Source organism: Carlito syrichta, unplaced genomic scaffold (genome assembly GCF_000164805.1).
Source record: "Carlito syrichta isolate Samal-C Ts95f unplaced genomic scaffold, Tarsius_syrichta-2.0.1 Scaffold315163, whole genome shotgun sequence".
NCBI classification, from domain to species: Eukaryota; Metazoa; Chordata; class Mammalia; order Primates; family Tarsiidae; genus Carlito; species Carlito syrichta.
Genome location: NW_007259259.1, coordinates 267517 through 280606, shown reverse-complemented (window position 1 = coordinate 280606; position 13090 = coordinate 267517). Strand labels below are relative to the sequence as shown.

Genomic DNA, 13090 nt, shown 5'->3' with positions numbered 1-13090 from the left:
AATGCTGGTGTGAAACACTCCCAATACATGCCAGATGGCTTCTGAGTGAATCAAAGGATGGTGTCCTAGGAAGCCTAGGCCTGCCAGAGGCTGTTCCTGAATTCTAGTATTCCTGGGGTGACATCTCAGTACATTTTTTATCTTTATAAAATCTTATCTCTTTAAGAAAAATCGATACAAATAACCATCACTTTTACTGCAGTAACTGTATAATCTGCTCAATGAGGGGAAAGTATTTTATCAGTAAAACAACTCAGTGTATTCTATATTCTTTTGCCAACTGAATGGTTTATCTTCTCATTTTCCCTTTTATGAGCAATTAGGGATACATCAGTAGATATGGCTTCTCTAGTTTACCTTATGTAATTGCCCCTTTTGGGGCCATATCTTGGAATTGCTCCAGTGAATTAGAATGGTTGTTTTCTTTTTGATGCTCAGAATACCATTGCCTGCCACTAAACTTTCTTTAGCCTGACCTCCTTAATTCTATTCCCAAGTAGTTGTGAAAGCACCTTTGTTTTCTGACAGTAAGAACTCCCTGACTCTTCTTGATTCTTCCTTCCCTACAAGATTTAGCTGCCCCTACAAGGAGACTGGGTTCTTCTTAGTGGAAAATAAGTCTAAAACCTAGACACTAGGTATGCATAGTATATTGTTCTATACAAAGGTTGAACAGGTGGACCCTAGGACTCCTAGACACCTAAGTAACAGAGCAGAACAATTACCTTTCTCTTAAAAGGCCTGAAATTTATAATCTTATTTCCAATTCAAGTAGCTTTTAAAAAATAACAGCTTTATTGATATAATTTACATACCATAAAACCCTTTAAAAATATACAGTTCATTGAGTTTTAATACAGAGTTGTGCAGTTATCACCACTATCTAATTCCAGAATATTTTCACCATCTTCAGAAGAAACCCTGCTCCCAATATTCCCCTCCCTTTTGCCCCTGGATACAATTAATCTATTCCTTCTCTCTATGGATTTGCCTATTCTGGACATTCATATAAATGAAATCATCCAGTGGGTGACCTTTTGTGTCTAACTTCTTTTACTGAACATGATGTTTTCAAGGTTCAACCACATTGTAGCATGTATCAGTACTTCATTTCTTTTTATGGCCAAATAATATTCCATTGTATGGGTGTGCTGCATTTTATTTATCCAGCAGTGATGGACATTTGGGTTGTTTCTATTTTTTTGGCTATTATGGATGATGCTTCTGTGGACATTTCAGGTTAGAAAAAAATAAGCTGTCCTGTATGAATAGGAAAAAGATACAGCATTTTTCCTACTTTCTTTCACCAATGAACATAACACTTCTAACAGCAGATCTGTAGAGGGTTTTTCCCTGCACACTAGGCAGTTTTCTAGAGGACACCATCTGGGTGTCATCTGATTCAAATCAATTCTAATTATCTATCTGGAGATAGTGTGAAACCCTACTAGGTTAAGGACTCAGGCCCACAGGGCTGCCCTCTACTTCAGATGCCAATCACAAGCCTCAGGTTGTGACCAGTGCTTCTTAACAACCAGCCATAAATAAAAAATTCCCACAACGCCCTTGTTGGGTTTGATTAATTTGCTAGGATGGTTCACAGACTCAGGAAGAACCTTCCTTATGCTTACCCATTTGTTATAAAGGATATGACAGAGGTTACAGTGAGCAGCCAGTGGAAGGGATACATAGAGCAGGGTATGTGGAAGGGACGCAGAGCCTTCATGTCCTCTCAGGTGCACCACTCCCCACACATAGCCATGTGGTCAGCTCTCCAAACCCAGTCCTCTGGGTTTTCATGGAGAATTCATTGCATTGGCATGATTGATGACATTGTTGGCCATTGGTGATCAGCTCAAACGTCAGCCTTCTCCCTCCCCAGAGTCTGTTGAGTGGGGCTAAAAGTCCCTAACCCCTAGTCATGCCTTAGTTTTCTGGTGACCAGCCCCATCCTGAAGCTATTTAGGGGCCCTCCAGTTACCAGTGCTTCATTAGCAAGGGAAAGACACTCTTATCACTCTGGAGAGATCTGGGGCAGAGACCAAAATATTTATTTCTTGTTAAGTCACAGTAACATGTTCATGCACATGTTCTTATAAGGATCTGTGTTTGTAATTCTCCTGAATGTGTTTACTCAGTGGTGGAATTGCCAGGTCATATGATAACTCCGTGATTAACTTTTTGAATAACTTTCAAATGTTTTCCACAGAAGCTGCGCCGCCATTTTTATTCCCACCAGCAAGGTATAGGGTTCCAGTTTTTTCACATACTTACCAGCACTCATTATTGTCCATCTTTTATTATAACCATTCCATTGAGTGTGCAGTGGTATCTTCATTCTAGTTTTGATTGTATTTCCTTAATGTTAATGATGTGGAGCATCTTTTCATGTGCCACTGGCACTTACATATCTTCTTTAGAAAAATGTCTATTCAAATCCTTTGCCCATTTCTTAAAACTAAAGTGTTTGTTTTGTTTTGAGGTGGAGTTTTGCTATGTTGCCCAGGCTGGAGTGAAGTGGCTGCTCATGACTGTGATCATGGCACACTATGGCCTTCAACCCCTGGCTTCAACTTTTCCTATGCATTTCTTTTTTCCTTAAGAAATTTTTTGTTGTTGCACTTACGGAATTTTATGTGTGGCATTTCTAAGTCTTTGTGAATTCAGTTAACTTTGTTATTTCTTTCTTTTTTTTTTTTTTTTTTTGAGTTGGAGTCTCACTCTGTCACCCAGACTGGAGTGCTGTGGCACGCTCCCAGCCACAGCAGCCTCGATCTGCTGGGCTCCAGCGATCCTTCTGCTTCAGCCTTTCAAGTAGCCACAACTACAGGCACGCTCTACCATGCCCGGCTAATTTTTTGATTTATTGTAGAGATGAGGTCTCGCCAAGTTGCCCAGGCGGGTCTCGAACCTGTGGGCTCAGGCAATCCACTCACCTCAGCCTCCCAAAGTGCGGGATTACAGGTTGAGCCACTGAGCCCGGCTTTGTTATTTCTTTATTTTATTTTATTTTTTTAAGTTGGAGTCTCACTTTGTCGCCCAGACTGGACCTGCTAGGTCCGCCTCAGCCTTCCGAGTAGCTGGAATTACAGGTGCACGCCACCACGCCTGGCTAATTTTTTGATTTATTGTAGAGATGAGGTCTCCCCAAGTTGCCTGAACGGGTCTCGAACCCGTGGGCTCAGGCAATCCACTCACCTCAGCCTCCCAAAGGCGCGGGATTACAGGCTGAGCCACCGAGCCTGGTTGTTATTTCTTAATCCAATGATAAAGCAACAGTCATTGTGAACATTTATTTTTATGTTAGGGTTTAGAATATAATCCGTTCCACACTTCGTGAGTTTATACCTTTGTATTCATTCCCTTTTGCTTGTACTTTTTACTGTCACACCCTCTGCCAGTTCTTGAGTAGCAAGCTTTGCCAACAACAAGGATGGAATTGGAACTGCACGCTTAGCTCCCACACCAAATGATCAAGAAAAACTAGAAGTCTAGATCATTTTTCTTTGCCTTGTCTTCTCATTCCTTAGTGTATTTAGCACAGAAAGAAGTCAGATGATCTAGGGTACTAGGTGGGAAGAGGGGCTTGAGGGAGCCAGGTCGTAGTGATAAATATTTAAGGAAAATTTCCCATCCCCCAAAGTTCACCAGTCCACTATTTACCATCATTTCTGCCAGAGAAGGAAATGACTTTTAATGAGTTAGTTCCTTCTCAATCCTTAATTTAAATAGCATGAATCTTTGAGATCCAAGCAGGTTTAAACAAAATATTATATCAGAGAAGGAAGTATGAATAAAAACTGTGGAGGGTCCAAAAATTATTTTTCGCCTTTGGTTGTCTCACTGAACCATGGACTATACAAATTCACAGTGTACAACCTTATGGATTATATTTCCTATAGAAAACTCTGGGCTTTATATATACATTCTTGAAAGACATTACCTTGTAGTTATCTTCTCTGGCCAGCAAGTGGTCTGTGTATACACAGTTGTGGCCCCTAACTTGGAAGTGAACCACTTCAAAAGCATCTACAGTCATGCATCATCTTTTCATCCCTTCAGTCTCCGCTACCCTGGGACCCAAATGCATGTGCATTTGCATACACACACACACACACACACCACAAACACACACATTTCTGCACAAATAGTAGCATAAGATACATACAAACTGGTCTACACCATTTTCTCACTTAAAGATTTGTCTTGGGGTTGGTATATAACAACATAGGAAGCGACTAAAAATTTTTAGATCTACATAGCATTCTGTTGTACAACTGTACCATATTTTATTTACTTGACCCCCATCAATGAATATTGGGTGGTTTCAGTCTTTTGGTATTATAATCAATGCTGCAGTGAACAAACTCATGTATGTGTCACTTTCCCTATGTATGAGTGTCTCTGTAGGATAAATTATTAAAGGGTATAGGTACTTGTAATTTTGGTAGCTGATACAAATTGACATTACCAGCCGGGCTTGGTGGCTCAGCCTGTAATCCCGCACATTTGGGAGGCTGAGGTGAGTGGATTGCCTGAGCCCGCGGGTTTGAGACCCACCTGAGCAACGAGACCTCATCTCTACAATAAATAAAAAAATCAGCCGGCCGTGGTAGCACATGCCTGTAATTCCGGCTACTTGGAAGGCTGAGGTGGAAGGATCGCCGGAGCCCAGCAGGTCGAGGCCGCTGCACTCCAGTCTGGGCAACAGAGTGAGACTCCAACTCAAAAAAAACAAAAAAAAACAAATTGACATTACCGGTGGCAGGGTGCCATGAATGTCTGTTTCTCAGAACCTCGCCTGTCTGATAAATTAAAAATGTAGTTTCTCAATGTAGTTTCAATGTGTATGCCTCTACTGTGAGCAGTGTTGAGTGTCATTTTATGGATTTAGAGACACATTTATTTTCCTATGCACTTCCTCTTTATGATTTGTTCATGTTTCTTTTTCGAGTCGGAGTCCCACCCTGTTGTCCAGGCTGGAGTGCAGTGGCATGATCACGGCTCACCATAGCCTCAACCTCGTGGGCTCAGGCGATCTTTCTGCCTCAGCCTGCCAAGTAGTTGGGACTACAGGTGTACACCACCATGCCTGTCTAATTTTTTTGTAGAGATGAGATCTCGCTATGTTGCCCAGGCTGGTCTCAAACTCCTGGCTTCAAGCAATTCTCCCACCTTGGCCTCCCAAAGTGCTGGGGTTACAGACATGACCCACCATCCCTGGCCAACCTGTTCATATTTCTATAGTATTGTTGGTATTTTTGTCACTGATTTGTAGGAGATTATTACATGCTACTAGCATTAGCCTTTGATCTGTGGTAAGAGTTGAATTTTTTCCTATTTTATCCTTTATATTTTAATATCTGTTAGGAATAGTTCCCACTTCTCTTTCATTTTATAATATTCATAACTATTTTTGATTCTTCCATGTGAACTTGAATTTCAACTTGGGAAGAATTAAAATCCCTGTGCTTATTTTCATCATGGTCTTTATTTTTTTGTCCAATAATGCTTTTTTATTATTTTGATTATTAGTCTTTAAGTAAACTGTCAGCATAATATGGAAAATAATATACTGTACTAACTACCAGAGACTGAAAGAGATGACACTACAGCATTTTGATCAACCTTGGACTTTTCTTACTTGGTAAAGAATTGTGTGTTAGTCTTCAGGCTTTCAGATAAGAGGACACAGAAGAGAGAACTGAGAAAGATGGAAAGATTGCTCTCTTCTAGAAATAATTCTGCATATTTTCTATTCTGATAAGTAATAATGTGCATAAAGTTCTCTTGAAATTTCCAGAGTATTTTGAGTCCCTACATATTAGTATTTTCTAATACCATATGTAGGCAGAGATTTTCTTGTCAAACAAAAATATTGCTCATCTTTTTTCAGTAAAAATTTTAATTATTTTAATTTCAGGGTGGTTTATGGTGTTTTGGAGGAAATGGACTTCCTTATGCTGAAAGTTTTGGAGAAGTTCCTTCGGCTACAGTGGAAATGTTCTGTTTAGAAGCTATAGTAAAGCATTCTGAGGTAACTCACATTTTCAAAATGTGGTTTACTTTTTATGATTATATTGAAAAAATTATACATGTTGGCTTATGCAGGGGAAATAATCATTACTAATTAGAAAAGGAAAAAAAGCTTTTCACTTGTTTTTAACTTTTTGCTTTTTTACCATTTTAGTTGTTAGAATTAATAATCATTTAGCACCAATACATGAGTTTCATTTTTGCTAAGTATAACTAAAAATGAATTTAATATTAATTGTTTTGAGTTTTTGAGTTATGCTGTTTCTACTTCCTTTCTCAAATCATTTTTCATATAATATTTTCAGGTAGTTAATTTCCATTAAAACAACTATCAAAGATATGGCAAGATAAAAAACAATAAGGAATATTAGATGATCATACTCTTGACTTATAACTGTAGCATATATCAATGATTTTAAAACTTTTTAGTATTGTGGAAACTTTTCTATCACAATGACAGTTTAATTTTAAAAAGCACACATGCTCACACATAGTGCATGTGTGAGCATGTTGAAGATACACATTTCCTGCTCCTCCAGCAAATGTAGTTTAGCAGATTTGATGTGAAGTCCAAGATTTGCATTAGTAGCCGGCATTCCAGTTGAAAGGATTGCAAGTGGTCAAGTGGTCCATCCCACGTCAGGAGAAACACTAGCATCCTAGATTCTCAACTCTCCAGTTCAATTTTGGGAACCATCAGACATGGCTTAAGAGCATGATGGTTTTAGTCTTAAGCTTTCACCCATGGTACGAGGAACCAAGCAGACAGCAGAGTGAATGAAGTGTTGTAATACAAAAGGTGGTAGGGGAGAATGTGCCCAGATTCTGTGGGTTCTGAGTGGTGTCTGAAGCAATTGAAGCATCTTCAGCAGCAAGTGCGGCGTGCATGCAATAGAATCGTTCCCTTTGCTGAAATCCTTCACGTTATTACAGGACTCACTAGATCTGTGGTATGTCTAAAAGGTATCCATTTTAATGGATTAAAATCTAATGGATTAAAATCTAATACAAATTTGGAAAATGAAAGTTGTCATATACTCAGGACTTGATGTCATGTCAGTGAGTAAAACTAGGACTGGGTGACCTTAAGACTGACTTGTCGGTTAATTCTCTTTTACCTTAATGTGTGTATTTCCTTTTGTTTTCTTTTTCTTTTATTTCTTTTCTCTATTAAAAATTCAAATCCCTTTTTCTTTATTTTTACTGATCTTTCTCTTTAAAAGATTTTCCCAGCTTCTGCGTGTGAGGCCCCACCACAGCTGTGGGTGTTGGGGGGGATGGGGGGGCCAGAGGTCACTTGTCTCTACCTGGGTGACTCCTTTTTCGGCTCAAGCAGAATCTGCTTCTTGGACAGAGGGCGATTTAATGTTAGCAGATGACAACTTTGTCCAGAATAGAGAACCATTTCACTATAAATTGAAACAATTTGTAATAATAACATTGTCAGTTTACACCCAACCAAGAGCTAAGTGGAATCAGAATACCAATTTTAGAAGACCTGGTGAGACAGACGTGCCTTGAAATGTGCCTTGAAACAGTCTTGGGATTTTTTTTTTCAGTGATTTTGAAGCACTTCCCACCTAGGTAGGGATTTGCTTATTTATTTAAATAAGCTGAGATGAGAGCTTTGAGTAGTCTCCCTACGTCTCAGTCCCCATCACCATACTTCTCATCTCATGTAGTGAATTTGTACAACATAAAGTGAGCTCTCGTTCATTTATTGTGCTAGATACCCACACATTGTGATAAAATCGAAGCAAATGGAGGCTTGCAACTGCTGCAGAGGCTGTACCAACTTCACAAGAACTGTCCTAAAGTACAGAGGAATATAATGCGCATCATTGGGAACATGGCTTTGAATGAACATCTTCATTCTACTATAGTTCGCTCAGGTAACATCTTTATATACGGAGTATGTTTTATTCAGTCTTTGTGCTCCCACCTCTACCCCTCATATATTTTTTTTGGGGGGGGAAAGCAGGATTTATTGAGAGAACAGAAAAGCTCCCAGAGCAGGAGAGGACCCAAGGAGGTTGCCTGATACATTAATTTTTCAGTAGATTTAAGACTCTGTTTAGGGTTAGTTATGGGTCCTTAGAATATGTTATTTTGGTAGGGACAAGGAATTGCTTGAGATTGTAGATAATCTATGCTTAAGATAACCAGTGTGTAGATGACCACAAGAGAGCAGGTTTTGCCACAATGAACATCTAATTATTAATATTTATATAATTGTTGATGTGATTAGATTAATCCAGAGGCATAGTCAGACTAAAAAGAGGCTCACTGTATAATTAATGATTTTCTCCCTTGCAAGTAATAAACCGGCTGTGGGGAGATCCTTAAGACCACACAAGTATCTTCTTATCCTCTGAAAATCCACGCCTGACACAGTCTTGACCTTGATGATTTTCCAGCTCTAGCCTGCCCTCTCCATTTGCTTGTCAGCATCTGACATTCTGCTGGAGGCAAGAGCCCCTCTTCTCTTTCTCCTTGCTTCCTCCTTTTCCCCTCCTCACCCTCTCTATCAGTATGGGTACGTAAGTTCCTCTTTTAATGGTTTATAATTCATTTCTGTACTTAATCATTTGATGCCAGATTGTCCTAGCTTTGGCTAGTGGGAGCCCCAGCAAGCTGGCCTGTATAATTTTTTTTTTTTGAGTTGGAGTCTCATTTTGTCACCCAGGTTGGAGTGCAGTGGCACACTCACGGCCACCCCAGTGTCGACTGGCTGGGCTCTGGCGATCCTTCTGCCTCAGCCTTCCCAATAGCCGGAACTATAGGCATGTATTACTAAGCCCAGCTAATTTTTGATTTATTGTAGAGAAGAAGTCTCGCCAAGTTGCCTGGGCTGGTCTCGAACCCTCAGGCTCAGGCAATCCACTTGCTTAGGCCTCCTGAAGTGCTGGGATTATAGGCTGAGCCACCAAGCTTGGCCATCTCTCCCTTTTAACTGTGGTCTCTGCTTCTTTACCTCTTATGCAATTATTTGGTGATATTGATCATCTTGCTGTCTGCTTTCTATTAGTCTTCTAGGGATTTTTTTGTCTTTTTTTCTCTTTTTCTGACTTTTCTTGGATTACTTGAGTATTTTTTTACATTTGGTTCTTTATCCTCTTTTGGCTTTTTATATGTGTGTGTGTGTATGTGTGTGTGTATGTTATGTAAATGATTGTATCCTTAACTTATCAGTCTACTTTGATTAATATCATACCACTTCTTATGTTGTGAGATTCTTTTTTATTTTTATTTTTTGAGTTGGGATCTCACTCTGTCATCCAGGCTGGAGTACAGAGGCATCGTCACTGCTCACCGCAGCCTCATCTCCTGGATTCAGATGATCCTTCTATCTCAGCCTCCTGAGTAACTGGGACTGCAGGTGTGTGCCACTATGCCTAACTAATTTTTTAAATTTTTTGTGAGAGATGAGGTCTCACTGTGTTGCCTAGGCTGCTCTTGAACTCTTGGGCTAAAGCATTCCTTCCACTTTGGCCTCCCAAAGTGCTGGGATTACAGGCATGAGCCACTGCACCCAGCCTTTATGTTGTGAGATTCTTATAACACTATAGTTCAATTAACATCTTCTGCCAGCCTTTGTGGTATTGTTACCATATAGTTTACTCCTACATATGTTATAGAATTCATAATATGTTATTGTTATTTTATTGTTATGATTATGATTATGATGATTATGATTATTTGAGATGGGATCTTGCTCAGTTGCCCAGGCTGGCCTCAAGCTCCTGAGCTCAAGCAGCCCTCATACTTCAACATCCTGAGTTGCTAGAACTACAGACTTGGGCTGCTGTGCTACATGTTGTTATTTTTGTTTTAACAGTTGCCTTAGACCATTTTGTGCTGTTATAACCTGAGGCTATATACCTGAGTCTGGGTAATTCATAAAGAAGATAAATTTATTGTCTCACAGTTCGGGAGGCTAGAAAGTTCAAGGTTAAGGTGCTGGCATTTGGTCCGACGAGGGCCTTCTTGCTCCAGCCTCCATGGCAAAAGACTGAGGGGCAAGCTAGCTTTCATGCTGCATGAAGCCTCTTTTATCTTTTTTCTTTTAATTTGAAATCTTACCCTGTCACCCAGGCTGGAGTGCAGTGGCACACTCATGGCTACCCCAGTGTTGACTTGCTGAGCGCTGGCAATTCTTTTGCCTCAGCCTTCCAAGTAGCTGGAACTACAGGCACGTGTTACCACACCCGGCTAATTTTTTATTTATTATAGAGACGGGGTCTTGCCAAGTTGCCCCAACTGGTCTCAAACCATGGGCTCAGGTTATCCACTTGTCTCAGCCTCCCAAAATGCTGGGATTACAGGCTGAGCCACTGAGCCTGGCCCTCTTTTATCTTTTAAAACATTTTTATCTTTTTTATGGAAATAATTTGTACATATTTACGGAGTACATGGATATTTTGAGACAACCATACAATGTTTGATGACTAAGTCAGGGTAATCGGGATATCCATCAAACATGAAGCTTTTTTTATAAAGACTGTCAATCCCATTAGGCTGTCAAAGAGAGAGAAGCAACAGTAGTCTAATCAACTCTTCACAGCCCCACCACTAATACTGTCACAGGAGACACATTCAAACCATAGATAGCAGCAGGCAAGTGACATTTAAAGAATATAAGAGACCAGCTGCAGTGGCTCAAGCCTGTAATTCCAGTACTTTGGGAAGCTGAGATGAGAGGATTACCTGAGCCCACAGGTTTGAGACCAGCCTGGGCAACTTGACGAGACCTCATCTCTACAATAAATAAATAAATAAATGAATAATTAGCCGGGCGTGGTAGTGGGTGCCTGTAGTTCCAGCTACTTGGAAGGCTGAGGCAGAAGAATCGCCTGAGCCCAGCGGGTTGACCCTTGGGGTGGCCATGAGTGTGCCACTGTACTCCAGTTTGGGTGATGGAGTGAAACTCCAACTCCAAAAGAAAAAAAGAATATAAGAAAGAAAAAGCCTTTTTATTTATTTACATGTTTATAATCTCTGGTGCTCTTCCTTTTTTTCTGTGTGTATGAATTTATGTCTCATATCACTCCCCTTCAGCCTAAAGAGATCTTCCATGACTATTTCTTGTATGTGGGTCTGCTGGCAACAAGTTCTCTCCACTTTCATTATTTGAAAATGCTTTAATTTGCCTTTATTTTGTATCCAGGGAAAGATATTTTCTCTGGAAAAGAATTCTTTGTTGATAGTGTGTTATGTTTTTTGTTAGCACTTTGAAAACGTCATCCCAGTCTCTCCTGGCATCTGTTGTCTGATGAGAAGCCTCTTTTGATCCTCTCTATATAAAATGTCTTTTTCCTCTGTCTTTCTTTAAGTCTTTTTGTGTGATTTTCAACAATTTGATTCTAAAGTACTTGAGTGTCATTTTTATATTTATCCTGCTTGGGATTCATTAAGCTGACAGAATCTGTGGGTTGATGTTTTTGATCAAATTTGGAAACTTTCCTGCCAGCATATCTTTAACTGTTTATTCCTTTTGTCCTTTTTTCTCTCTTTTCTTCTTCTAGAACTTCAAGTATGTATACTAGACCTCTCAATTCTGTTCTGCAGGTCGTTGAGAGTCTGTTTGTTTAATTTCAGTCTTTTTCCCCTCTGTGCTTTACTTTGGATGATCTCTATTGGCCTGCCTTTAGGTTTATCCATGGGACTAAAGGGTTCCAAACAGGACAAAGACCTGAACAGATCAGGATCTTATTAGGGAAAAAAAAATCACTATTCCCTCATTGGAACCTGGCTCTGCCCCAGGTTCTCAGCCCTCTTGGTTGACTTCAGCCTTTCCTGGGCAGCCCACTAACCACTCTGGCTTCTCAGTTCCACGACCTCATCTCTCTGCTCCTGACTTGTCTAGTCCTCCACTCCTCCATCATACACTGGACCTAGGTGTTGTCTGAAACCACTTCACCCAAAACATCAGTACTTCAGCTCTCCGAGCATATCCTCCTCTCATTCAAGCTTGTTTTTGCATCTACTTCAAAAGGACTGGTTTTCTTCTCTACCGAAATCTATCCTCTGACCTTCATTTTTTTTTTTTTTTTTGAGTTGGAGTCTCACTCCATCGCCCAAGCTGGAGTGCAGTGGCATGCTCACAGCCACCCAGTGTCAACTTGCTGGGCTCCGGCGATCCTTCCGCTTCAGCCTTCCAAGTAGCCAGAACTATAGGCATGCACTACCACGCCCAGCTAATTTTTGATTTATTGTAGAGATGAGGTCTCGCCAAGTTGCTCAGGCTGGTCTCGAACCCATGGGCTCAGACAATCCACTCGCCTTGGCCTCCCAAAGTGCTGGGATTATAGGCTGAGCCACCGAGCCCGGCCCATTAGTCCTTTTTATTCTTCCCTTTCCTCTTGGCCCAACTTACATTCCCTGGTTTGTCATTTCAGTAATGCCCTTGCCAGTACCCACAGCTCCATTTCCCTTCAGTCCTTTTAGCAGTCAAGACCCAGGCCTGGATGAAACCTACTGTCTGCATCTTCGGTGGCTGAGCGTAGACTCGCTGCAGGTTGGTTGCCGCCATGCTTATTAGACAACAGATGATATCCAGCATTGTTCAGCATGCATGTTTCTCTGATCAATATGCCTTACCATCCTTAGCAATGACAATTCTGACCTTCTCCACATTCCTCAATCCTTCTACATATTCCTCCCTCTCCAATGATGACCTCTCCTCCTACTGAGATAACTGAAGCCCTAAAAGAAATTTTCCCTCAGTTTCCCACTACTGAAAGAAACCCTTTTCTCTTATTGATAATAGGAAAGCAATACTTCTTTTCTAAGACTCCAGCTGTGTTTGGGTCCTGTATTCTTTCACCACCTCAGGGGTTACCACTTTTTTCTTGTCTTCATGGTCAGCTGCTCCCTCTCAGCTGGACTCTGATCACACACATTGAATAAAGATGTGAAAAAGCCGGGCTCGGTGGCTCAGCCTGTAATCCCGCGCCTTTGGGAGGCTGAGGTGAGTGAATTGCCTGAGCCCGCAGGTTCGAGACCCGCCTGGGCAGCGAGACCTCATCTCTACAATAAATCAAAAAATCAGCGA

General features: G+C 40.7%; 1 protein-coding gene across 1 annotated transcript in view; it reads left to right on the top strand.

The window, feature by feature from the left end:
• The window catches only part of SERAC1 (serine active site containing 1), a 75271-nt gene that overhangs the window by 44493 nt on the left and 17688 nt on the right, over positions 1-13090 (top strand). The window contains exons 9-10 of the mRNA XM_008072416.2: positions 5924-6037; positions 7766-7928. Coding sequence (XP_008070607.1) covers positions 5924-6037; positions 7766-7928 — 277 coding nt within the window. The remainder of the gene's footprint in view (positions 1-5923; positions 6038-7765; positions 7929-13090) is intronic.